The following is a 26,807-nucleotide window of genomic DNA, read 5'->3' as shown; positions in this document are numbered from 1 at the left end:
CAATGCATAAATATAAAAATTGATATACAATATTTTGTGAGTAAATAGGCACTGTGCGCGTGACCTTTTTGATAATTTCGCGCCCTTTGATGGCCTGGATGGAGTCGTTATTGGAGCGAGCGAAACACGCGTGGCTAACGTCAACGCCTTTAACGTTCTAATCATGGTTCTAATCACGCCAACTATTCATATGTAAAGTTTAATCGCAAACAACAACAGCTGGTAAAAGCTAAATCCGCGAATCGAACATTTAGTGGGGTCCATGACTTGTAAAAGGTTAAGAAACCCTGGTCTATGGAATCTATGGATTAGTAATGAATGATCATTTAGACCATTCGAATACGAGCAAAGGATGAGCAAATAACATTGACTTACAATTATATAGACGTCGGGTCCGCGCTAAAAAGTGTCCGAACTTATAGGGCGTTAAAATCGTATACGGAGCGTCATTCACACTTTAGTCTTCGTTTGTGCGACTGACAGCGAAACAAGCAAAATTAGACAGTACTGCGATGACATTACAATTTAAATTCGACGTTTTAGCTTTTTCATATTCCTTTACATGTCACTACGTTTAAATAGGTTGACTTGGGACATTTTTTTCGTGGTTTTTGTATTAGACCCGTCGTCCATTTATTTGTAAGTCACTGGCAAATAATAACGATTTTAATATTGAAATAATTAGCAATCGCGTATCGCTTGCACACGGATGAAAACACAAGAGTAAATTGTTTACTACAGTCACAAATGCGAAGTGTTATTGTCGTGTTATCATTTATCGATGTGTGCCAATGACTTGGTATTGAATTTCAAGGTTAAAAACACAGGGTCCTTTAGCAACGTTTAATCGTCAATGATTACTAAGCCTACATACTTTGATGTTATCTGGAAACAAGATCTACAACCCCCTATAAACGGTTTTTTATATCTTAATTAGTTTCAATATTATTGTTAAAAGAAATCAGCGTACCTAATTGACTTTTTTCAAATAAAATAACCCTTCTCCTTTTCTTTCTAGCCATTCTCAACAACATCGGTGTAGACCTTTTTCAGATTCTGCCACTTCTCTCGGTTCTGGGCCACCTGTGTCCAATTCAACCACGCCACTTTCTTTATGTTGTTTATGATCGGCTGGTCTGAAAATCTTAGGGGGAGGCCTATGTTCAGCAGTGATATGATGATGATGAAGTGCAGTATTTCATATACATTCAATTCATGTAATAATCCCTGACAAGTGTACTATTTTATAAACATTCAAGTCATGTAATAGCTCCTATTAATAATTTTTCTTAATTTGTCTTATCTATTTTTTTTTTGAACATGTAGTGACGGGACGAACTTGTCGTGCGCCTAATGGTAAACTACACGGCTGTCCATAATTGCTGTGCCACTCAGAGCTTTAAATCGCATGGTCAGAGGTGCACTGCCAGTGCGTCCATCATCCTGAGACATAAGTTGACAAGTCCCATTGCTTGGCGGCAGAAATAGGCAAGGTGGCAGTACTTTCCTGGACGAACTGTTTCACAAGGAACTCTACTGGAAATTTGAACTTAAATTTAAAAAACACACATTTTATCTCTTTATATTCGGAACCCGATTGATAAAATATAGTGAAGAGAAAACATAATAAACACTTATCAATTTGTTTTTAAATAAGTTTAAACTTTATAAAGTATTGCATAATGTTTTGGAGAATTGTCAAGACTGTGTATTATTAAAAGTATGTAATTTAACAAACAAGCCGTGGTAGCCTAATACCTATCAAGCAGAAGTCGTGAGTCGTAGGAATTAAAAAAAAATTAAATGCTGTTTTTCTTTCTGCAAACTGTCAAATATTATTGATATTGACTGTTAGTATAAGTGGGCATTCTATAGAATCCGCTTTAGAACATCCACTACAGCCGCAAATTCTGTTAATATGCCTGTAATGAATATTTGTATGGCCTACAATTATTTCTCTCATGAGTTTGGGTGTACTTTATGGTTATCTATGTGTGTGTCCATGGTACCCGCGATACAGAGTTTCCCTAGTGCGGCGCTATGATGAGTGTGTGTGTTATTCGTACTTCACGGCCACGAAAGCCTATTAATTATAGAGTTATTTCTAAAAAGTAATGAGGTATAGTAATATTTATATATTACGAAATATTGGTGGAGGGATGTTTTTTAATAAGTCTATAGAATAACGTACTGGCGGCAGCGCCCGCTAAGAGAGTCGGAATATAGTTTTTAAACCACAAGGACGTGCGTTATTGATTTCGAAATTCCTCCATATCAGTTAACGGTTCTCACCCAAAATAACATTGACATAAAACCGAACAATTTAGTAGTTTTAAATCTATTTCACCGCTCCAACATAATACAAATATACATAAAAAATGAAAATGTCTTTTTAAATATGTCATTACTGTAGAGATAAAACTTATTAGGTATTGTTACTAGGTTGATAGTGATTCCATTATGACCTTTGACCTTCACCCCCGCGCGTCCGCTTTCAAAAGATATGGTTTAATAAAAAAATGCAATATTAGACAACTTTAATAAATATAATAAGAAGAATCACTGTTCTTCCGCCTAAATTATAAATAATAACATTTTTTATAATACATTTCTGTTTTAAACCAATATTCTTATAAAAGAAATTATAGCTTAAGCTAATCTATATTGTTATTATCATAATTATAATCATAAAAATACCTTAATCCAGTGGATTAAAGTTGTCCTATATTGCATTTTTTATTAAACCATATCTTTTGAAACGGGTCGCGCGGGGTCAAGGTCAAAGGTCATAATGGAATCACTATCGACCTTGTCACAATAAGTACCTAATAAGTTTTAGCTCTACAGTTCTTAACATTAATGAGATATTTCCAAAGACATTTTCGTTTTCATACATTTCAAATGTTTTAGATCACTTTTCTATTGAAGCGGTGAAATAGGTTTAAAACAATTAAATTGTTCGAGTTTATGTCAATTTAAATATTATTTGACAGTTTGCAGAAAGTAAAACAGCACTTCATTTAACCGATTTCAAAAAAGGAAGAGGTTCATAAATCGACTGTATTTTTTGTATGTATGTATGTATGTTACGCGATATATATTGGGGACCGACTTTGATGAGGCAGGGTCTGAGATTTAGGGTCGTACTCCAGAACTCTACTCAATGCTCAAGTCAGAATTTGAGCAGACTTGAGTATGATTTCAAGCACTGGAAATACGACCCTAATGGCAAGGACTTGAGTATGATTTTCAGTGCTCACTGCAATACTCAAGTCCTGACTTGAGTATTGAGTAGAGTTCTGGAATACGACCCTTAAATTCCTATGTCAGGGAAGATCAAAATTCCGACCACTGTGCGGTGAAAAAAAACTTAGTAAGGAAACCTGCACGTCAATAAAGGTTTACAACCATTGGAACTCGAGTAAAGTACCCAACCTGCATTGGACCAGCGTGGCGGATTATGGTCAAAACCTTCGCCTGAGTGGAGAGTGGACCCTTGTCTAGCAGTGGGGCTATAAAATGGATTGATAATGAACTAGCTTACAGAAGTAGTGCTATTAATCGTTGGTGGTTTCTTTTCTTGTCCAAAATACCACAGTGTCGCAAGACAAGTCATCGACCAGTGTGTGTTGTCAGTGATGACTTACGGCAATGAGACGTGGTCGCTCATTATGGGCCTCATAAAAAGGCTCAAGGTCACTCAAAGGGCAATGGAAAGGGCTACGCTCGTTGCGAGATCGAATTAGTAACGTGGATATCCACAAGGGAGCCAGAGTAACGACATATGCCCTAAGAATTGCAAAACTTAAGTGGCAATGGGCAGGGCACTTTGCTCGCAGAACAGATGGCCAATGAGGCCGAAGAGTTCTCGAGTGGCGACCGCGTACCGGTAGACGCCGCGTGGGCAGACCACCCACAAGATGGACTGACGATCTGGTGAAGGCTGCGGGAATCTGCTGGATGCAAGTGGCGCGGGACAGGTCATTCTGGCATTCCTTGGGGAGGCCTATGTTCAGCAGTGGATCTTTTGACTGAAATGATGATGGTTTCTTTTGAAAGAACAAACTAAACGTCATCGGTCTTTTTGACCTTTGTTATTTATAGTTTGTAAACAAATTGTTAATTATATATTAGGGATAACATTAAGAGACCCCACACTAGCGTCTTTCAGCGTCAGCGTCTTGCCAACGCACGCACAGCATCGACACGACGTCCGCGCGGCTGCTGGTCAACGTAGTATCAGTAATTCTAGTAGCCTCGGTCTATATGTGACAGGCATACAAGAAGATCCCTAGTAGATCGTCCTCGTCGAAATCCGTACTGGCGATCACTGAGGAGGTCGTTGTCTTCAAGGTACGACACGAGACGGTTGTTGAGTACACGTTCCATAGTCTTGCTGAGTATGGAAGTGACTGAGACAGGTCTATAGTTGACAGGGTCAGCTCTGCTTCCCTTTTTCGGCACAGCTGCAGCTTCCACAACCAGGGAACTACACCAGTCTCAAGTGAGAGGCGGTAGAGGCGTGGGAGAACAGGGGACAACTCAGGGGCACAGTTACGCAGGACTATTGCTGGAATGCCATCTGGCCCGCTAGCTTTATTCAAGTCTAGATTTCGCAGAGTTCTAAGTACCTCTTTTTGGGCCATGTGAACTGGCGCCATAATGCAGCCACCTTGAGGTAAAGTAGATGGTAGGTTCCCTGCGGCATCCAGACGCGAACTCTCTGCAAAGAATGAGGCAAAAAGATTCGTCTTCTCTTCTGCAGTATGAGCCAGCAAGTCATGCGGCCTCAGCAGAGGTGGCAAAGATGGGCGACAAAAGTTAGATTACACCGCTTTGGCCAGGGACCTAAAGGATTTGCTGCCTGCTGGATAAGAGACAAACTTGGCTCTACATAGTCGAACTTGGCTCTACTTAACACACTTTTGCACTTTTTGGCAGCCTTATTAAAAGCTTTCTTCAAATTCTGAGTACACGGAGCAATGCGTAGTCGAGCATCTGCCTAAGCTTGGTACGCGGACTGTTTACGTGTTTCAGCACAACTACAATCAGCGTTTACCATGGACGAGTTTGGAGTCTATTGAGTACATCACAGTATGGTATGTAATACTCCATACCCAAACGCAAAAACCTCGACTACAGCATCAGCACAGCTCGACGAGTCTCCTGGGATATGACGCAAAGAAATGGCGCATTTCGTCCCAATCTGCTAACTTTTATCGCCACACCCGTCTCATACCACTAGGGCCCTGATCGGATGGGGAGTATACGGATACAGTTTTCACCAGACAATGGTCGGAAGTACCCAGCGGTCTGGATCAGTTGTTAACAGAAGGTCCAAGCAATTAGTCGTATGAGACTCAACAGCTGGGATCTTGGTGGCGCCACTGACAAGCTGGGAAAGGCTTAGCGTTAACGCAAGTTTACGCGTCTCTCTCCCAGCGTGATCGGTCATCTGGTATGGGAACAACCATTCTTGATGGTGAGCATTAAAGTCCCCCAGAATGACTAGCTGCGCCGCTGGGTACCTGAGCTGAACCTCATCAGACGTCTCGCTCAGACGTTGGAACAGCTTGGTCCTGGTTGAAGGATCTTAAAGAGGGGTTTAATCTTAACACACGTTCCCTCTTTAGTGCGGTAGGTTCAAAAATGAGCCATGATGGTCGCCAAACTTCGTAGAGAAGCGACACGGTCAAGTAAGAATTTAAAATCTATTTCAAAATGATCTCATTAAGAGTTCTGTTGATGCCAGTAGCCAATATTGAAGCACAATTGTGCATTTAATGAGAACAATTGATTATTTATGATTTTGAGTCGAGAACGGTGCCAGTATATCACAATTACATGATACACATTGACATTTCTAGAAAATATTTTTTTGTGTGTGTTATTTTTGTTGCTAGAAGTTATTGTTTTGTTTCGGAATGATGGCACTTCCTATTACTGTTTACGAGTAAATCGCTAGCTATTTTCTAAATGAAGGGAGCAACTACTCTACCCATTTGATAGTCATTTATTTATTTATTTATGTTCAGGTTAAAAACCTTATAATCAATTAAACAGTAGTAACATAATGTAAAAATTAAAACACAATGTGAGAAAAATGTTTACACAATATTTAGATGAGAGGTAAGAAAGTTAGAAGACAACTTGCCAATGTCAATGTCACATTTAGATTGAGAACAGTGTGACCATTTGTGGTAGATTTCCGCCATTTGAGCAGATTTAATTTTTATTCATTTTCATTGCGGCAGAACATATTAACGTTGTATTAAATGTTGTAGATTTTGGCACTACAACGGACAAACACCTAAAAGAGAAATACAGGACAATGTTATAACATAACATATATCAACTTTATAACCCCAGCTTCTACAGGCTGTACTCCATTAGCTTTCTTGATGCTTTGATAATGAATCACAAGTATTGATAAGCCTCTTGCAATGCGCGTCGTCAAAAACACTGGGTCACAAAATACACGGGATGTCGCCATCCTTCTTTCAAATATAACGTCATACAATTAAGGTAGAACAGGTTATGACGGTTTCAATCGAAATTCACGAAATGCATGTACAATCTTAATAATTTTGAATTGCTGTAGATCAATTAGCTTGCACATGTACCGTCTTTTCTTAAATAAATTATTATTATTCTTTATATTATTATTGGTTACATAAGAAACCCTCAGCGTGGCGTCCCGTCATAGTGGGCCTAAACGAAAAAGTCATGGGTTCGAATATCGGTACGAATTTAGAAAACTCTACTTTTTCTTTTATCATATTGATTTAGAGCGCGTCACTAACATCATAGTTTGGCAGATTTGGGAATATTCAGCAAGTATTTTTGGGAACAAACTGAAAACTTGTTGTTTTCTGCTACTACGAACAAACATCTGAAGCGAAATATAGGGGAAGGTAATAAACATAACCTATATTAACTTTATAACCCCAGCTTCTACAGGCTATACTCAATTAGCTTTTTTGATGCTTTGATAATGAATCACAGGTATTGATAGATCTCTTTAATGCACATCGTCAAAAACACTGTGTCACAAAATACACGGGATGTGGCCATCCGTCTTTACACTCAGGCCTCAGGTAATTGGTGTCATTGGTGGATATTTTTTTTTTTCATTCCGAATCTTCAAGGTCTTGGCAACAAGAGAAACCATATCGGCAAAAATAAAAGCAAAAGTACAAAGGTTTACGATAAAGGAATGATATTATTTATCTATATACAGAACGTTAGAGATAAAAGTGTATGTCAAGTGTCTGGCAACAGGTTTGCTTTGAAATAAACAGATATACAGGGTGTAATCAAAATATCTGGCGGTATTATTTGTGCAAGTGGACCAGTGTTGCAAAAGTTAGAGAGTAGTGTTAGAAAAGTTATATTTTTGCTGAAAAGTCACGTTATCGAGTTCTTATGTTTTCGCGATTGTTACACATAGGAAATTAAACTATTGCTCCGAATATAAATATTTCTTCTCCGTTTCATCTTCGTTTTTTTCAAACAAACCTCACAACTTGCTTTTAATGAATTAGTAAATATATGTTGTTTATTGTGTATATTTATTTGATATCATACCTTTTTGTTATTTTATATGTTTTGTTTTGCGTTTTTTTTGTCATATTTTTTTTTCGTTATTTGTTGTTTCATATTATTGTGTGTGCTAATTATTTTTGCCGCCAAGCAGTAACGTCAGCATTACTGTGTTCCGGTTTTGAAGGGTAAGGGTGCTGGTGAATTACAGGCACAAGGGGCTTGTCAACTTATGTATCAGGGTGACGGGCGCAGTGGTAGTGTGCCCCTCAGAACTTTGCAATTTAAAGCTCTGAGTGGCACTGTAACTGTTTATGGACAGGCGTGTTGCTTACCATCAGGCGCACGATTTTTTCGTCCCGACACATGATGTTATAAAAAAAAATCATGAATAATCAAACTAATTATCAATGAAAATGAATATCTTAGAGCCTTTTATTTTTAGCAGCGATTCAAACATGATGCAGTAGCGATGCAGCCACTAATTGTCTACCTTTACACACACACGCGCGATTTTAAGCAGTGATGCAAGCGCGCCACTGCGTCGATGCAATCGCCTATAAATAACAATAATTTCGTACCGTGTTGCATGGACATAAAACTTTCTCTGTCCTGCTTAAGAGTCCATACTACCTCAGCTCGTATTAAATTCTTTCCTGTAACAATACGTTTCATTTTGCTTGGGTCGAGTGGCAGGACACTAGCTTTATTTTCCTCTTTACTCTTATCTTTATTATGCCTTTAGAATTATTTTTTTTACAAATGATATTACAAGTCAATTGAAAAAATGTATATCTAATATTATACGTCTACTATTTAGTGCAGTTGATATAAAATAACAAAACAGTACAGAGTACTAAACAAACCGACCACAAAAGTCATTGTTCACCTAGTTTGCGACACTTAGAGGTGGAATACTTTCTTCAAATTTAAATGGGACCACAACAGAGGTACCCTCTTTCCAAACAAAAAAAAATCATCAAAATCTGTTCACAAATGAGTTATCGCGTAACATACATAAAAAGAAAATACAGTCGAATTGAAAAACTCCTCCTTACCTAAGTTACTTGTAAAGTACCTATTGAATGCAGTGGTTTTCTTGTAACACTTTGAGGTAAGTTTGTGTTTTTTCCATCGTGAACATTTTTAGGAATTGTGTTTTCACAGAGTATACTAATCAGTGCATGTGTATATCCCCAATTTTACTCTATATTTATTTCCAAAGTGTGTGATTCAACACTTGGACTGTTATGCAGAATCAACCAAAACCATTTCAGGTAGTATAGACTCTTAAACCAATTCCGCGTCAATAAAAAAAAATGTGGTTGCTTCCTAAGACTCTTCATTGTGTTTCAAAGATAAAAACACTTAAATTGTACAATATGTCTAGCTAAACTGATAAAATCTGGGCATATCACACTGCTATTACAATAGTGCTGCAACTCCAAATATGTAAATTTTAAGGTTATACCATTGCTGAACGTAAAATTTGATTCTTTACGCGTCAATAAAATCGTCGTTAGAAAATATGTCTACTTAACTAAAAATGAAATAAACTTTTTGTGAGCTAATTCTGGACAAAACAGTCCTTACTCAAGAATATGAAGTTATTGTATCAGTTTTATTTTTAAATATATTTGGCAAGCAGGAAATTGTTTAGATGTCTGCAATAAACAGCAACGTATATATAAATTTTAATAATCTTCACCGGAAGGGAGTAATTCGTTTTACATCGAATCTGAAAAAATACACTTTTTGAGTTAGTACACTATTGTATTGACAGTACGATATCGTAGACAGATAACGTGTTTTCATAGACTTTAGACCCGAGAAAGTGCTTTTGTTTGCTGACTTTGAAGTAACCGTTTTGAGAAAAATACGTATTAACAAAATAATGAAAGAAAAATATTTATTTGGTCTCATAATCTTACCTATTTCTGCCGCCAAGCGGTAATGTGAGCATAATGCGTTCCAGTTTTGAAGGTAGACAGGCGTAGACTGTAGACAGGCGTGTCGCTTACCACCAGGCGCACGACTTGTTCGTTCCGTCTAAAAAAAATTCTCGCAAATGGAAAAGGATTGTCATTCCGGATTTCAGCTACACAACAAGCTAAAGTAACAATAATAAAGATTATGCCGCTTGGCTATAGTCCAGAGACTTCTAGAAGACTTTGTTCGAGGTTAATCGCTCTTTAATGTCAATATCGTGGACGATTTTTTGGAATATTCCCATGTGATCCACTAAACGGATTACCGTCAGTTTTAAATCCCAACTGATCCTAGCTATATTTTGCAACTCCTAACGGATCCCCTTCTTGTATTTGTAAGTTATGTACAGTCAAGAGAAAAAGAAGTTTTGAAATCAAATATAATGAATATTATAATATTATAATTAATATTGAGCAATTGCGATCAAATGTTACAATTATCACGGACAATAATTTTTTTTTGTGACAGGTCATTAATATTGACATATTGCAAATCACAAGTAACGAAAATTAGTCTTTAGCAGTATTTAAGAAATTTACAAAGGCTTTAGTTACCATTAAATATGGTTAATGATGTTCATTTCTAATAAAGTAAATTAAATACAGTACAACCCTACCTACCAAAAATAAACTTGTAAGTACCAGGGTATCAACCAGGTGGGAATAAAATATTAATATTTATTCTTGGTCCCCTGCGTTGAGGATCCGATGGGAATAAAAACTAATATAAAATAAAACGGATCCCCCAGGGAATCGGTTTTAGCGAATCAGATGGGAATAACCCAGTTTTTTATGTTCTTTGGTACATAATCGTACTTTGGACTCTGAAAACTATATTTGTCATCAAGCAATCATTTTTTTTCGTATGATTCTAAATTCGCGCATGTTGAACTTTTCGGAAAGTTTACTTATAGGAAATGAAACTATTTTTCCGGATTTAAATCGCGTATATTTGTTTTTTCAAACAAACCGACGTTTCGGGCCCTTTACAGGTCCCATGGTCACGGTTGACCGTGACCGTGGGACCGATTATGAAATATACGCGATTTAAATCCGGAAAAATAGTTTCATTTCCTATGTGTAACTATCGCGAAAACCTAAGAACTCGATAAGTTTACTCATGTTTTGCAAAACATATTTTTACTTTGGTCTTAAATGCGTAATGATAAATACGACCTACTCCGATTAATTATGCAAGGAAAGACACAGGGAAAGCGACCACCTGGAAGAAGGTGTACTCGTGGCTTACGAATCTTCGGACATGGTTCAACCTGAGCACAAGATCCTTGTTCCGTGCAGCTGTGTCTAAAATACAGACAGCTCTAATGATAGCCGACCTCCGGTAGGAGATGGCACCTTAAGAAGAGAAGGTGTACGTTAAACAGATACGTTACGGCAGAAAAGTCGTTAAAAAATAAAATAAAGATCTGCAACAAGCACAGAAATATTTGTAAGGTCCGCTGGTTCATTCCGTGGCTTAGTTGGCATAGCGTCTGCCACGGTTTATTTTTTTAATATATAATAGACAAACGCTTGGCCAGAATCTCACCTGATGTTTAGCGACGATTGGACGAGTTTGCCTAAAAAATGCCTATTCACTCTAGCCTTGAATAGCCCCAAATTGTACTTTCCGGGAAATACAGATAGAGCATTCCATTCCTTTGCCCTACGCATCTGAAAGGAGGAAGCAAAGCGCTTAGTGCGAATAGGTGGAATATCAACGACATAAGAATGGAGTGCTCCGGACCTTCTAGTCGACTCAAGGAGGAACGGTGAGGGCGGAACCAAATTGAAAAGTTCCTGCGTACACTCCCCGAAATGTATCCGATAGAAAACCGACAAGCAGGCTACGTTTCTGCGATGGTCGTGATTTTGAAGCTTCGACTCCACAAGAGAATTGTTGTTAATAAGCCTCTTTGCTTTTCGCTCCACCGAGTCCAAGGCAGCTCACTGGTATTGAGCAGAGCCGTTCCAAAGGTGGCAGCAGTACTCCATACACGATCGAACTTGTGCTTCATACAGATTTAAAAGCTGTTCAGGTGTAAAGTACCGCCTGACCTTGTAAAGTATGTCTAGTTTTCTGGCAGCAGTTTTTGCCAAGCACTCGTTGTATCGCCCAAAGTTGAGGTTAGGTAGCTCAAAGTGGTCCCTTATCGGCACGGATACACCTCGGAAAGTCGGAGTAAGGTGCGATACGGTTTGCTAGAAGACGTTGGTTCGAATCCGGCCGGATCGAAGGAATTTTTTCTAAGTGTTCGATCTTCATATTAATCATTATAATATAACAACATCAAGTCAAAGTCAAACAATCAATTATTCCATAAGTAAAACTTTTACACTTGTAAACGTCGTTTTTTAAGCTTCTGCTCATTCACTACGCTGACCTCCCTGAGAAGAAAAAGCACACACTCTAGACCCAAAGGAGCTGAATGTGTACGAATGGTCGGAATTGGTACAAGACCGACAGAAAGGGCGTACTTTGGTGTCGGAGGTCAAGATCCACTTAGCCAGCGAAATAAATTGTTACTTAGTTAAAATACATAGGGTCGTATTCTAGAACTCTATTCAATGCTCAAGTCAGGATTGCACTGGAAATACGACCCTAATGGCAGGGACTTGAGTATGATATCAAGTGCTTTAAACTATACTCAAATCCTGACTTGAGCATTGAGTAGAGTTCTAGAATACGACCCTTAGTATTGTTTGTATCCAATTTGGACTATTGTATTCTGATTTATGAATAGATTAAATAAAGAAAAAACATCATGATCAACAACAAATAAAAATCTCGTTTATTTGTTTTTTTTTTATAACATCGTTTGAAGTAGAAAATACACTAATTATTGCAGTTTGTAAGTACAAACGTTAATACCATATATTATTCATACTGTAAGGTTGAGAAATACGTAACCTTACTCGCTCCACTTGCCACATCAACCGCAATCGGGTGTAGTTGGTATAAATGGAATTCATTGCGAGTTAAACTAGTTGCAGTGTCTAGAAATAGCAACTTCCTGCACTGAACTAGATAAAATGTGCGATGTCTTATTAGGAAGTTTCTACAAATCGACTCATCCAAAGAACAAAGTGCGATGTGATTATAAAGCGAAGAGGTTAAAACATAATCTCGTTATTCAAAAGGACTATATAAAGGTGTTTTCAGAATTTCAAAATCGAACAACAGTCGATCTTGACTGTAGATACCCGCAGTCAAGAAGAACAAACGAAATGTACAATCAAATTGTGGCTTAAGAGTAAAACTTACAATGTAACAGAGGACTTGCTGGATGTTGTCTCATAATTATTTTTTATATAGGTAACCATTAATTTATAACTACTAATTATTTTATTGTTAAATATAGAGAATCTATTTATAAGCTGTAATATAAAGAAATTTGCCTATGCCGTGGCTGTTCTCAGCCACTGAGTGGTGCCCATTCGGTATCTTAATTTTAGTTCTAATATATTTTATTTTGTAAATATAATTTAAAATGAATGGTACTGAATAAAATTTTCTCTCTTTCTATCAAATCAAATCTCATTTATTCGCTATAAATAGGGTGAGTACGTTATAAATGTTGGTGTTAAAATTAATTTGATAAATTTAATCCTATTTACATTGACTTACAAATAAATGGACGACGGGTCTAATACAAAAACCACGAAAAAAGTGTCCCAAGTCAACCTATTTAAACGTAGTGACATGTAAAGGAATATGAAAAAGCTAAAACGTTGAATTTAAATTGTAATGTCATCGCAGTACTGTCTAATTTTGCTTGCTTCGCTGTCAGTCGAACAAACGAAGACTAAAGCGTGAATGACGCTCTGTATACGATTTTAACGCCCTATAAGTTCGGACACTTTTTACCGCGGACCCGACGTCCATATAATTGTAAGTCAATGCCTATTTAGCATCATCAAAAGCATAAAAATATAACAATAATAGTAGATTGTACAACAAGTGCATAAAACGCGTCACTTTACCCGAGACGAGTACATCAATTACAATAAATAGCACGGTAAGATATTATTGTATCTAATTTTTTGTTTAGCCGTTTTTTGTCTCTTATGTAATTTATTACCTAGATGGTGAACGCCCGGTACGTTTATAGCCAAACTGGTTTTTATTACACCGTTGGCAGTCTAAATTTAAGTTTTCTTGGTGTATAATTCTTAATAAATAAATAATGAATGGCTAAATTGGGAAGATGCTTCGTCTCTTGCTATTCAAACGGTTTCTTGTATGTAGTTTGTGTGGCGTCATTACATTTGTGACGACATAAATACGTAGTAGTAATACGTAGTGAATATTTTAAGTAATAGCCACATCATTTCTATGGTTACCTATCAGTAGTACGAAATGACATTTGCGGTCGAAATGGTCGAAATTTCATAATCTCGAAAGTAATTTTGAGAGGAAAATGTTTTTTTCTTTTAAAACTTTTTTTTTTGACGGGGGGATTCATCATATCCTGAAAGAACAACTGTTTCGTTACAATTCGGTTTTCGTTAATTTAGACAAAAAATTTTCGACTTTGTGATAGGTTACCCATCTCTATTGTTGCATCATCATCAGCCCGGCACGGGTCTTCTCTCGGGCATGGGTTTAGGTCACAGTCCGCCACGCGGATCCAATGCGGGTTGGGAACCTCACAAGTTTTCCGAAGTTTTTTTTATACATATAATATCAAGTGACGGGACGGGCAAGTCGTGCGCCTGATGGTAAGATACACGCCTGTCCATAACAGTTGCAATGCTACTCAGAGTTTTAAATCGCAAAGATCTGAGGGGCACTGCGACTGCGCCCGTCACCCTGAGACGTAAGTTGACTAGTTATATTTGCCTGTAAAATCACCAGCACCCTGCAAAACCGGAAGCCAAGCAGTAATGCTGACATTACTGCTTGGCGGCAGAAATAAGCAAGATGGCAGTACTACCCTGGACTATTGTTACTGGGTTGTAAATCTTCGACGTGTGGTTTTCATCACGATACTTTCCTTCACTACTTCTTTTAGGTTATTATACAACTTCTGCGTACTTGGATGACAAAAATCCGTGGTAGTAACCCGTTTAGCTCATGGAGGTAGTCTCGATCTCTGATGTTTCAAATAATAAAAAAAAAAAAATTGTAAATGTTATTTACAAAGAGCAACCCCTAGAGTTTCTTGCTCATTCGTCTCGGGGGAATCTGCCTTACGAATGAGCGGTAGAGTTTAACCAATGTGACGATTTCAAGTGTAATAATGCTTACCTATGAAATAAAGATTATTTTGAATTTGAATTTAGTTCAGCTCATATTAAATTTCGCACATAATTGAACTCAGAGATGCGATTCCAGATTCGAACCAACGGCCTCTTCTTGAGAAGGTTTTACCTCCTCGTCATATACAATAATCTCAGTACAGAGTACTAAAAAAACCGACCTCAAAAATTCGTGGAATTACATCTATTTGCCAAGTTTTATTGAAATCAATTACCGAAAAGTGCGCGAAACCGGATTCATCCCTAGTTTCCCACCCTTATAGGTGGAGTATTTTCTTCAAATTTAAATGGGACCAATACTGAGGTACCCCCATTAAGAAAAGAATCAACAAAATCAGTTCACAAAGTTATCGCGTAACGTACATACCAAAAAAAGAAAAACAGTCGAATTGAGAACCTCCTCCTTTTTGAAGTCGGTTGAAAATATAAAATTACTATACTCTAGCCAAATTCGATGTAGAATGTTTAATAACAAAACGTTGTTGAGTAACGAATGATGGCATAGAAGAAAAACATTGTTACACACATAATTTGTTTTACTTATTTTTTACTTCCTCCTCAGTACTTTGTATTTCGTCATTACTACTAGCATGACTATCCTAGGGGTTGGGTGCCTGGAGACCCATATTACAAGCTCTGCTTAGTTTGGGCTCCAGTCTCCCACAATACATTACTCTAAGCTTACGTAATAATGTATATTTACTGTAATTGTAACGTTTCTTTGTATTGTGTTGTGGAGTTAAATAAAGATATTTATTATTATTATTATTATTATTATTTTATTTTAAACTCTCGCCTCTCCCAAGGCCTAAAAAATTAATTTTGAATTTTTAAATGGGAGAGGCGGTATTTCCCGGCAATGGCACAGTCGGCCGGGGTCAGGGATTATTATTATTATTATTATTATTGTTTTCAATTCTCATTATTAAGGCTCGGTCAGCTCACGGCCTGCTACCTTAATTGGAATTTAAATAGGTAAATAGATAGTTGGGTTATGTCAGTTATGTAGAAGTAATACTTACCTAGCCAATTATTATTATGTTTATGAAATACCTATTGATACGTATGATTTAAGAATAAAAATAAGTGTTTGCATCCTATTAATATTTATTGCTATATGGTTGGTAATGGTAGATGAAAAGAAACAAAATTGTAGGATTTTATGTGATATTAATTTACCAAACATTATATCATCCAGCATCTATTTCCGATTCTCAACTTGTATTACCACAGAACTCGAATGTTTGCAATCTATCCCTTCAAATCAAAAAGTCACTAGGGATGACACAGTTTCACAAATAATTAATTACTGGTCATTTTTAGGTGATTTGAAACTTCTGTTGAACAATATTCATTATAAACATGGCTTCAAGATTTAGTATTATCCATAATGTACTTGAATTTCATAGGAATATATTGAAATTGTGGTAACTGTGAAAGAGACTGAGATGAAAACCCTAAAAATCATACGTTTTTGTTTGTTGACATTTATTCTACATCGAATTTGGCTAGAGTTATAGATATGAAAATTTGTATTCGGGCGCATTCGAAAACCCGAAAATACCGAGAGATATTTAAAACAAAATAGTTGTACTGTATGTGTGGATATTGCACTCGCTACGTGTGCGTATCAACATTATCCTCCTTTCGCTTACAACGTAATCGGGTAAATATAGCTACTTTGCTAAAATCGTGGTGGCATTTGACATTGTGACGTCACGTGTAAACATTGACCCAATGGCATTTCGCCAACTCGTTCGCCATGACGTCAGTTTACCTCGCTGAAAATTTTTGGTTAATGAATTTTCATCACAAAAACAAGTGCCAAAGAGTTGAAAATTTAATCCCCAGTACGTTGACTCTGAATAGAATTTTTTATATTAAATTAACAATGTCAAAGTCAAACAATGATTTATTCCATAGGTAAAATTTTTACACTTTTTTTAAGCTACTGCTCGTTCACCACGCGACCTCCCTGAGAAGAACGAGCTAAGAAACTCTAGGGATTGCTATTTTCAAATAAACTTAAATGCTATAGAATACATTTTGAATCATATTTGTGTGGAATCTACACTCACGTCTTTCCATACATCTTTATCTGACACATAGTCAACAATTTTCTAATATGACTTTTCAATTAAAACACTTTTACTGTAAGTTTTAAACTTAGGAAATGGTAAACTTAATATATGCTCCGGAATCTCATAGTAAAAACGTATACAGTTCCCTTAGACGTAGTTCTAAGATTAATATTATGGATATCTTCTTTCTTAACGAAATTTTGTATATTTTATATCACTTAATGACAATCAACGATGTAAAATAGAGGATCCCAAACTGTTCCTTTCTTTTATGGGTAACTGTACCGTTACAATAAGATTCCGGAGCATATATTAAGATTATAATTACCTAAGTTTGAAACTTACATTAAAAGTATTCAAGTATTTAGTAATAATACACAATATTGAAGACTACGTGTTGGATAAATATGTATGGAAAGACGACATGGCTCTAGATTCCACACAAATTTGATGCAAAGTGTAATCGAGTTAAGTTTTTTTATGATACCAAGTGACGGTACGAATAAGTCGTTGGCCTGATGGTAAGCGACACGTCTGTCCAGAACAGTTGCAATGCTATTCAGAGCTTTAAATCGTAAAGTTAGATCTTAGGGGCGCTGCTACTGCGCTCGTCACCCTGAGACAAGTTGACAAGACCCATGTGCCCGTAACTTCACCAGCAGCCTTACCCTTCGAGACGGAACGCAATAATGTTCACATTTCTGGTTGCCGGCAGAAATAGATAACGTGGCAGTACTTCCTTGGACGACCACTTGTACAAGGAGATCGACTGTTGCCGACTCTTACACTCCATAACTTGTACATGATTAAATACACACACGCACGCACGCACGCACGCACTCATAACCCCGTACTAGGGAAACCCTGTATCGCGGGTGCATTGGACGCACACATAACACAACCACAAATTACACCCCACTCACGAGAGAAATAAATGTAGGCCATACACACATTTCACATAAGGTTGACTGTCCACAATTGCTTGGTAATTTAAATTTTAAGATTCCTGCCAGACTTCCGAGATCTCATGTAAGGCTTTTTCTCCCGCCTCGTCGTAGAACGGTACTGGGTTGTAACTCCCCTGTAGCTCGCATGTCTAATCTATATAATGACTGTTCCAAACATGCCGATATATTTATTGACTCGCGGCTAGGTTTTAGAAACAATACTCTTACTTTTCTTGGTTCGACCAGATAACATGGTTGAGTATTTGTTGCGTTTTGTATTCTGCTTAAAAATATATATATCTTTTTAAGTTAGTTTCTTGGTCTTAGAATTGTTAAAACTGTTTTTGTTATTTTTTGTTTCCTCTTCTTTTTCCTTTTAATTTATACACACATGTTTATTTTTGCTTGAGGTGCTCGCCTATAAATGGTTACGCAATTAGATTAGTTTGTCAAATGTATTAATTACTCTTGATTTATTGTAGTAACTGTTGGTGTGCCTAATAAATAAATAAATAAATAAATAAATTTCTCTCGGCCTGGAAATCGATCCCAGGACCTCTGCGTGGCAGTCCAGCGTGGTAACCGTTCGACCACGGAGAAAATAGAAGAGTATTAATTAAAAATAGGAGAGTAGTCATTCCATATTATATTGTTTTATGTTGTTCGTATTATTGTTATGTCTTTACGTGAGTTAATCAGTCCGAACAATTCGGTATTCGGCGAGAGCGCCGGACACTTACCGTCCTGACAACGCGCCTACGAAATGTGGTCTCATCTCATGTTGCTAATTTGTCTGATCGCTGAGGTCCAGGATGCTGACATCTTTTACGACCAAATTTGAAAAGCAAACTGTAACTATACACTGTGTTTTTAGAAAAAAAAAGAGGCCGAATGTACAACATTCGTTACAACACTCACTCATAGAACTAGTTCGACAAAAGTTCAAATTATGATATGCAAAACTGACAACATCATCAACCTCTCACCCTCAGCAGCGACTCTATTCACTCTGTGATGTTACGGGTCTGAACAACGAAACATACTTTACGATAAAACCCTCAAGTCATGGACGTATTGTTACATGTACCTATAGACGTAAATAAACACCCAAGTAGAATTGAGGTCACAATTGTCATTTGTTATACAACACTTTCAATGTAAATTATACAGTCATACATTCTGTGTATGATACGTGATATAGGTATTGACTTACACGAGTGCACTGGCCTGAATTTAGTTTGCATTTAACACAATGGATTTTCTGAAATGGCTTACAGTTTAAATCGGATCATGTTATATAGTTATATAGTCCTTGGCTTCACTATTGTTACACAAGTATAACATCATTGATTGTTACAGATTAGCAATGAAACTGTTGTTTCTGACCTAAATCGGCCGACCGCTAACTTAAAGCCTATGTGACAAAATATTTTTTTGAGATATCATAAAAAACCATAACTCAGTTTTGAGAATGAGAAAGAGAATTTTGTACTCTATTTTTTTTGCTTAAACGGTTACTTGTCCCTTTGCCACGTTTTAGTTAGTGGACGGCAGAAATCGCGTATATTTATTTACAAATAAACAAACGTGTAACTACAAAGGACTGTAATAGTACATTACTGCAAAGGCCGGGAAGTAAGGGATTGTTGGACGAGTAGGTACGAGTTGCGCTCGCACGCTGGCGCTCGTCCTTGTATTAATTAACACGAGTCAAGCAATCCCCGTTCTCGCCGAGGCTTGTATATAATTTTTCTCAAACAATGCGAGGAAATAATAAAAGGCTAAAAAGAGGAAGATGTGTAAAAAAAAACAAGTAAAAAAAATATTAATTAATATTAAAAGTAATATTTGACGTGTTAGGAAAATTGCTAAAACAAATTGTTATTGTTTTTCCAGGCCCATTAATAGTAGTCTGCTAAACTTCTGATGATGTCTTTGAAAGCGTATCTATTACTGTATTTTCATTATCGCTCTTCGCACTAGCACTTATTTTCGCGACCAAAACACAATTTATATTTTAAATTTATTAAGGCTTTGGCAAAGCCATCAGCCTAAACATGAAGTTTAATTGTTTCTGTACATATGGCCGCCACAAAGAGGATAGGCAATTTGGATTGACTCGGGATTCCTTAAAACGGGCCGATACGGGTACTTTAGTTCGAGATTTGTATAATTTCGCGTTTTAATCTTCGATTAAGGCACAATAGCACTATCCTATTCCACTTTAAACTAGATTTCACGAAATAATTAAAATTCAAAATAAAAACGACACTTTTCCCTGCAAAAGGTCCTGAGCGAATCCACAAAACACAAAAAAGATGAAAAAACAAAAGAATACCGAAACACTTTAGTTTAAATGTTACAGTCATTTTCTTCTTTTTTTTTGTTAAGTAAGCGGTACAGCTAGGTATTTTTGATTCTCGCAATTATGAACACTGTTCACTATTTTACATAGTTCATTATTAATAGGTGGATATAAAAGTTTATAGAAGAGGACAATCGTGGCTTTTCATACTTACTTTGCAGGCATTGGCCGGGAATAATTCGCGCGGTGCATAAATGATAAACTTTAACTTTTTTTTTTAAAGTAATGCAAACATTAACGAGCATGTTTGAGAAAATTATATTTTTATGGAAAAAAAACGGTTGAGTATCGTACTTTAAATTTTTAAAGCCAACAAGAAGAAAAAAAAGAAACCAAAGACAATATGAAAAATAGTATAAAAAGAATGGTGCTATCGTGTATAAAACGTTTCAGGCCCTTTCCTTTAAGAGCTCTCATGCCAAAAAAGTTTTGACGTTGGCTCCGCCCAAATTTGTGAAACAAATATATGCCTGAAGTTCGCGTAACATGCGACAGGAGATGTTGAATTTTGCGCATTAAAAGTACCAAATTCGTTTTAACGGAGTAACTCTAAAACTAAAGGGATTAAAAAAATCCGTAGTGACAGTTGTCGATCATGCATAAATATAAATAATTATCTAATTTTTGTCCTAATAACCTGTAGCATTTCGAGGATAAATCTTTTTTTAATATTTATTATAAATAATTAACTGTATTTTCTTATTTCTTCCTCCTGTTCTTAGGTATTCGGCCGAATAGTGATTTAATATTCGGTATTCAGCCGAATAGCTAAAAATAGGCCGAATACCGAATAGTAACCGAATATTCGTTGCAACTCTAATAAAAGTACATGATTTAGATCCGAAAAAAGAAGTCTAAACACAAAATCTGCCAGAGGGCGTTGGAACGCAACATTCTTGGCTTTAAACGTATGGTCAATATGTAATAGATGTGACTTTATTATGTTGTTGTATTTGAATGTAGTCGAACCGAAATTTACTTGCTAAATTCTTGTTTATGATTGTGGAACTCCAGGTCTATTTGTTCTAATCGATGTTTCTGTATCATTTACCTGTTTTATGGCTGTTTGTTTCCCTTGAATAATACAAAAAAATGATATCGTATTTCAAAATTTTTGTAAAATTATATTAGTCTCATTAACATTGGTTTTGACTCCAGTTAGTTTTGTTTTTCGATACCAGGTGACGGCACGAACACGTGGAGTACGGCTGCTCCAAAGCAAAACTTAGTAAGGGACAATTTTTCAGAAAATTAACCATTTTTTAACATAATCGGGGAAATAAATCTCCTCGAATTCGCTTGCTAGGACATGTGGAAAGAATGGGAGAGGATCGAGCTGCCAAAAGCGCGTATTTGAGGCAACCTACGAGTCATCGTCCAGTAGACCGTCCAAGATATCGCTAGAAGGATGAAGTCGCGTAGCCGCGTTTTAGTTAACTATGTTTTAAAGTAGTTAAAGTGCCTTACCAGGTAATTGAATTGGCAATTAGTGGATAGTGGATCATTTTTGTGACATCAATATTATTCGTAATACTATTAAATTTTTACATAAACGTTTAAGGGCGTTCTTGATTTGTATTTTTGGGCTCTCCTGTAAAATTTCGTCTAAAGCACTTACTAGGTTTTGTTATGGGGCGGCCGAGTGCACGGAACATGCGTGAAGGGGCATGATTTGCTACTCCACCAAATTGGGAAACGCAAATATTGGGACAGATGGTCCGTAATAAATAATGATCAGAGCACAATTATTTAAACTAAGTCTCAAGTATTTATTTTCCTTTGTGGATCGGAAGGCAAAGCTTTTCGATTTCGCCACAACAGATTAAAGAACTCAAATTAAAGTTTTTTTTCATAATATCAAGTGACGGGACGGGAGTCATGCCACTCAGAGCTTTAAATCGCAAAGACCTGAGGGGCACTGCCATTGCGCCCGTCACTCTGGAACATAAGTTGACAAGTCCCATGTGCCTGTAATTGCACCAGCGCCCGTACCCTTCTAAGCCGGAACGCAGTAATGCTAAGAATACTTGTAGAAATAAATAAGGTGGCAGTATTTCCCTGGACGAACTCTTTACTGCTGCTAAAAGCTGCTAAGTACGAGCCAATAAAAAACAAACATGTTGAATAGGTTTATGACTCGGTAACAAAGAACTGTGAAGTGTTAGTATTTGTCATTGGTTATGAATGTACCAAAATTTTACAAACACAAATAACATACTCATGAACAAATAACAATAAAATACATATTTGAGTCATTCTCATGTGACAAATTATACTCATTACACTAAACAATAGCTCTAAATCATAGATTCCCAAACTTTTCCGCACACCGCCCACGTAGACAAGATCAAATATCACTCTGGACAGCATTAACGCCTCCAATTACTTCCGAGGCCCGTACCACCCCCCTAGGACTCTTCAGGGTCCATTTGTAGGGAAACTACGATCTAAATAATGCTATAAACAAAAGTCAACAGAAGACCGAGACAGACAGAAAAACTTTTGTTAACCTAAAAAAGTTTTGTTAGAAAATATCAAACTATTTCATTAAGACACAAGAACAATACCTGCAACATCCTCCCTCCGTGCCCGAACGATAACCATGCAGAGGTCCGGGTTTCCCTAGTGTGGGGCTATGTTGAGTGTTTGCATTATTATTATCTGTCTGTCTATGGCCTACAGTATGGTCCTTTACCCACTATGCTCCTGACATAGTTCTTTTGGTTCCTCCATGATCATCTTTTCATATGCACCTCTTTATTTGTAACTTATAAAGGACTCACCACATTGACTAATATGGAATCGGTTTGTGCCGGTCAGAGATAGAGGTCAAAAAGAGAAAATAGCAGTAGAGCTCCTTGTGAAAGAGTTCGTCCAGGGAAGTACTGGCACTTAATTTGTTTCTGCCGCCAAGCTGTAATGTTAGCATTACCGCATTCCGGTTTAGACGGGTAAGGGTGCTGGTGAAATTACAGGCACATGGGACTTGAAAACTTACATATCAGGGTGTTGGGCGCAGTCAGATCTTTGTGATCTGAAGCTCTGAGCGGCTCTGTAACTGTTATGGACAGGCGTGTCCATAACAGTTACAGTGCCGATTTTGCCATCAGCACGACGTGTTCGTACAGTCACTTACTAAGTTTTTGTTACAAAGTGTCTTTTTTATTTATCTATGATACTATTATAAAAAAAAGTTTATGTCCATGCAGTAGCTTCCACTTGGACTGCTGACATGAAACGCAATGTCCTCTATTCGGTTGAGATAAGTCTTTCTTTATATCAATATTAAATCTATACAGGGTTGTTATTTTGCTGACACTCATGGTCTTCATATAATTAAACCATCAAAGCATTCCCTTATCTATTCCAGTCACGACCATATCTTTCACAAAAGTTTAGGTCTCCCAAAGTTAGTAAGAATAAATAATAATATTTTTTATTATAATCTACTATTACAATAGTCATTGTAATTTGGAAATATTGATTAAAAATACATTTGAGGCTCATTTATCTATGTATCAGCTGACCTGATAGTGTTTTATTATATTAAATAAACAGCATGGAGATGTGGACATAATAATTCACAACTTTTTATCAATGTACAAGAACGACATCTGCCTCTAAACAGTATCAAAACCTGTTGAAACGTAGGAAATGAAACTATTTTTTTAGATTTAAATCGAGTATATTTGTTTTTTCAAACAAACTGATGTTTCGGGCCCTTTTCAGGCACCATGGTCATAGTTGACTGAACAAATATACACAATTTAAGTCCGGAAAAATAGTTTCATTTCCTATATGTAACAATCGCGAAAACCTAAGAACTCGAAATGATGATATCTCTTCATATTTTATTTTTACTTTTTAACTTAAATATATCCTTTTTATGTACATATTTTAAATTAAAAAGTAAAAAATGCTATTTTGTAGCTTACAACAACTTACTGGGAGATATCGATATACATCCCATTGCTGGCAACGGGTCTCTTCCATAGAGAGGGCTAAAGAAATAAAAAAGAAACATCTCAAAGTAAAAGTACACTTGCATTTATTTTTTACTTTTTTAATTTTGATTTTTGCCTAGTTAAGGTTATTGCATACATTATAATACCGATGTTGTTTTGATTTTGTGTGTAGGTACTTGTTATTTTATTATTATAAATAATGTTTTAAGTGTATTTGGGCACTGTAATGACACTTTAATTCTAGCTACCCAGCTGAATAAACTGTGTGATTCTAATCAATTGTTTTAGTTTTCAAGGACATATTGGTACATTATGCCTTTTTAGAATTTTACTAAGAGGAAGCAACATCACCCTTGTTATTTATTCGGCTTCAATGAAAACCAGCCTAATGAGGAGTTTTCTCACGTCTCGTCACAAAAAAACTGAGCGAAGACAATTTTGATAACATTTTAAATTGGCAGAATTGAGACAACTTAGTCTCACAAGCCATTAATTTAGAAAAAAAAAATTTAAATGGACTTCTTTTATTTATTTGTTTTATTTTTATTTTGTCTATAATCATAAGGTTATTTAATTTTTTGTTATGATTTACATTTTATCATAAGATTAGAAAATAAACTTTTTTCGTTCTTTTTTTTAAACACATTTTTTAACATTGTATACTACACTAACTCATATTTCCAGCATTTATAGAACAATATTAATGACTTTTGTTATAGTCAATTGGACACACTTTCAGTACGTTATCGCGTAAATTTGTTTCAGATTAGAACGTGGTCTTGGAAGACGTAGACGGTCTTCAAAAGTTAATCCTTAAAATGTTTACTACCTTCATTTAAAGTTTTACCGTAAATATATATTAACAAGTAAATGCTGCAGGTAACAAAAGCATTGTTATTGCAACGAAGCTGCCCTTTATAACGTAATACGAGCTTTATTACGTGTAAAAATAAATAAACTTTATTACACACGTAGTCTCGGCCTTGAAACTGACAATTTGAGTACGTTATAGTAAGAATTAATCGATAAAGCACTTACCAAAGTCTATAAACTGTTTTATAGACAACGGCGATGGATTAAATTGTGAATAAAAGTCCAGCATTTTCGTCACATTGGAGAATATAGCTCCGGCCAACCTCATTTTTTCATAAATTTTGCAACCACAAATAAAAAAGTAATAAAATCACTTGTAAAAATTCTCGCTTATACTTTAAAAGTATTTATTACACATGTTCTACTTTATGTTTGAGTGGAAATAGAAATTCTTAAGTTAAACTATTTTCGCAAAATTGCAAAACATTCTTCCGCTATCAAGAGGAAATTCCTACTGACTAGTGTTGCGCTGAGATACTCGCTTTTATTGTTTCGATATGATTACTGAGTAACATCATAACACGTTTCAAAACTATTAAATCTCTCTATATTATTAATTTTAAGTATAAAATTACACAAAGAAATAAATATACTAATAAAATACGTTATATATTCTTTTTTAACGCAATAAAAGTACTGAATCACTTCTTTATAGAAGAATAGTCTGTAACACTGATACTACATCTCTATAAAATTCAATTAATGACATCGCGCTTATTTTTGAAGGCGTAAGCGTAATATTAGAAATGACTGGAAAGCGCTTTAAGATAATCTATTATTCTATCTCTTACTATTATTTTATTAGCGCAATAAATTGTTTATGTCAGCTGATTGTCAAATCTAATCTTTCTGAATAGCGGAGAATTTTGAATAAACGTCCTATGCAAATTGATAAAACAAATAGAAGGCTATATGATAACATTATCAAGAACTGTATTATTCCGTACATTTCGTTTGCAAATAATCAGAACAGTAAGTGTATTTTAATATAAAGCCGTAGTAATTAGTAGACAATTTTAGTGCTTAAAATTGTTGTTTTGACGTCGCTAAGGTATGTTTAGTACGTAATAATGATGATTAAAAGATGTAGCATAGATTTTTAATAATGAATTATACTTAAATCGCACCTCTTGTAGGAAACAAAGATAACTTTTTAAGATTTTATAGGTAGCAAACCATAGGTAGCATGTCTTTTTGAAGGCTCAAATTAGATGACTTCTGTAGTGTTGTGTGTTGCACACCACACAGTGACTTGCACTCCAGTTTTCATGGGGTTGCCATTTCTGAGATCCTGAGTTTGATCTCCGGCCGGGTTAATGTACAAAAACTAACTTTTGTACGTTGTCTCGGGTCTGGGTGTTTGTGGAATCCGTACTTAAGGATCAGGATTCTACTCCTGTTCTCTGTCCGACATTAATGTCCAAAACAATTACTGTCAAATGAGTAATATTCGACCAAATTTAAAGTACTAAATAAACCAACTTCAAAAGTCATTCATCCCCTAGTTTGCCGCCCTTAGAGGTGGAATATTTTCTTCAAATTGAAATGAGACCACTTCTTAGGTTCCCTCTTTCCAACAAAAAAAATCGAAATCTGTTCACAAATCATCGAGTTATTGCATAATACACATACAAAAAAAAAATGAAATTGACAACCTCCTCCTTTTTTTGAAGTCGGTTAAAAAGATTCATCATGCAGATGTAGCTTTATAATTACTTATTTAACAGTCTTTTTTTTCTTTTCTTTTATTTTGTATGAAGGGTCTATGTAATTTTCTTTAAATT

The 26,807-nt window shown here is 36.1% G+C and overlaps 1 protein-coding gene across 1 annotated transcript in view; it reads right to left on the bottom strand.

The window, feature by feature from the left end:
• Positions 1-25,291, bottom strand: part of LOC113227515 (pyruvate dehydrogenase (acetyl-transferring) kinase, mitochondrial) — a 63,780-nt gene extending 38,489 nt beyond the window's left edge. Inside the window, exon 1 of the mRNA XM_026460452.1 lies at positions 25,189-25,291. Coding sequence (XP_026316237.1) covers positions 25,189-25,291 — 103 coding nt within the window. The remainder of the gene's footprint in view (positions 1-25,188) is intronic.
• Positions 25,292-26,807: the final 1,516 nt, after the last annotated feature.

The sequence above is a fragment of the Hyposmocoma kahamanoa genome, unplaced genomic scaffold (assembly GCF_003589595.1).
Source record: "Hyposmocoma kahamanoa isolate Upper Pololo Valley unplaced genomic scaffold, ASM358959v1 211, whole genome shotgun sequence".
In the NCBI taxonomy this organism is placed as follows: domain Eukaryota; kingdom Metazoa; phylum Arthropoda; class Insecta; order Lepidoptera; family Cosmopterigidae; genus Hyposmocoma; species Hyposmocoma kahamanoa.
This window is presented reverse-complemented; position numbering and strand designations above follow the sequence as displayed.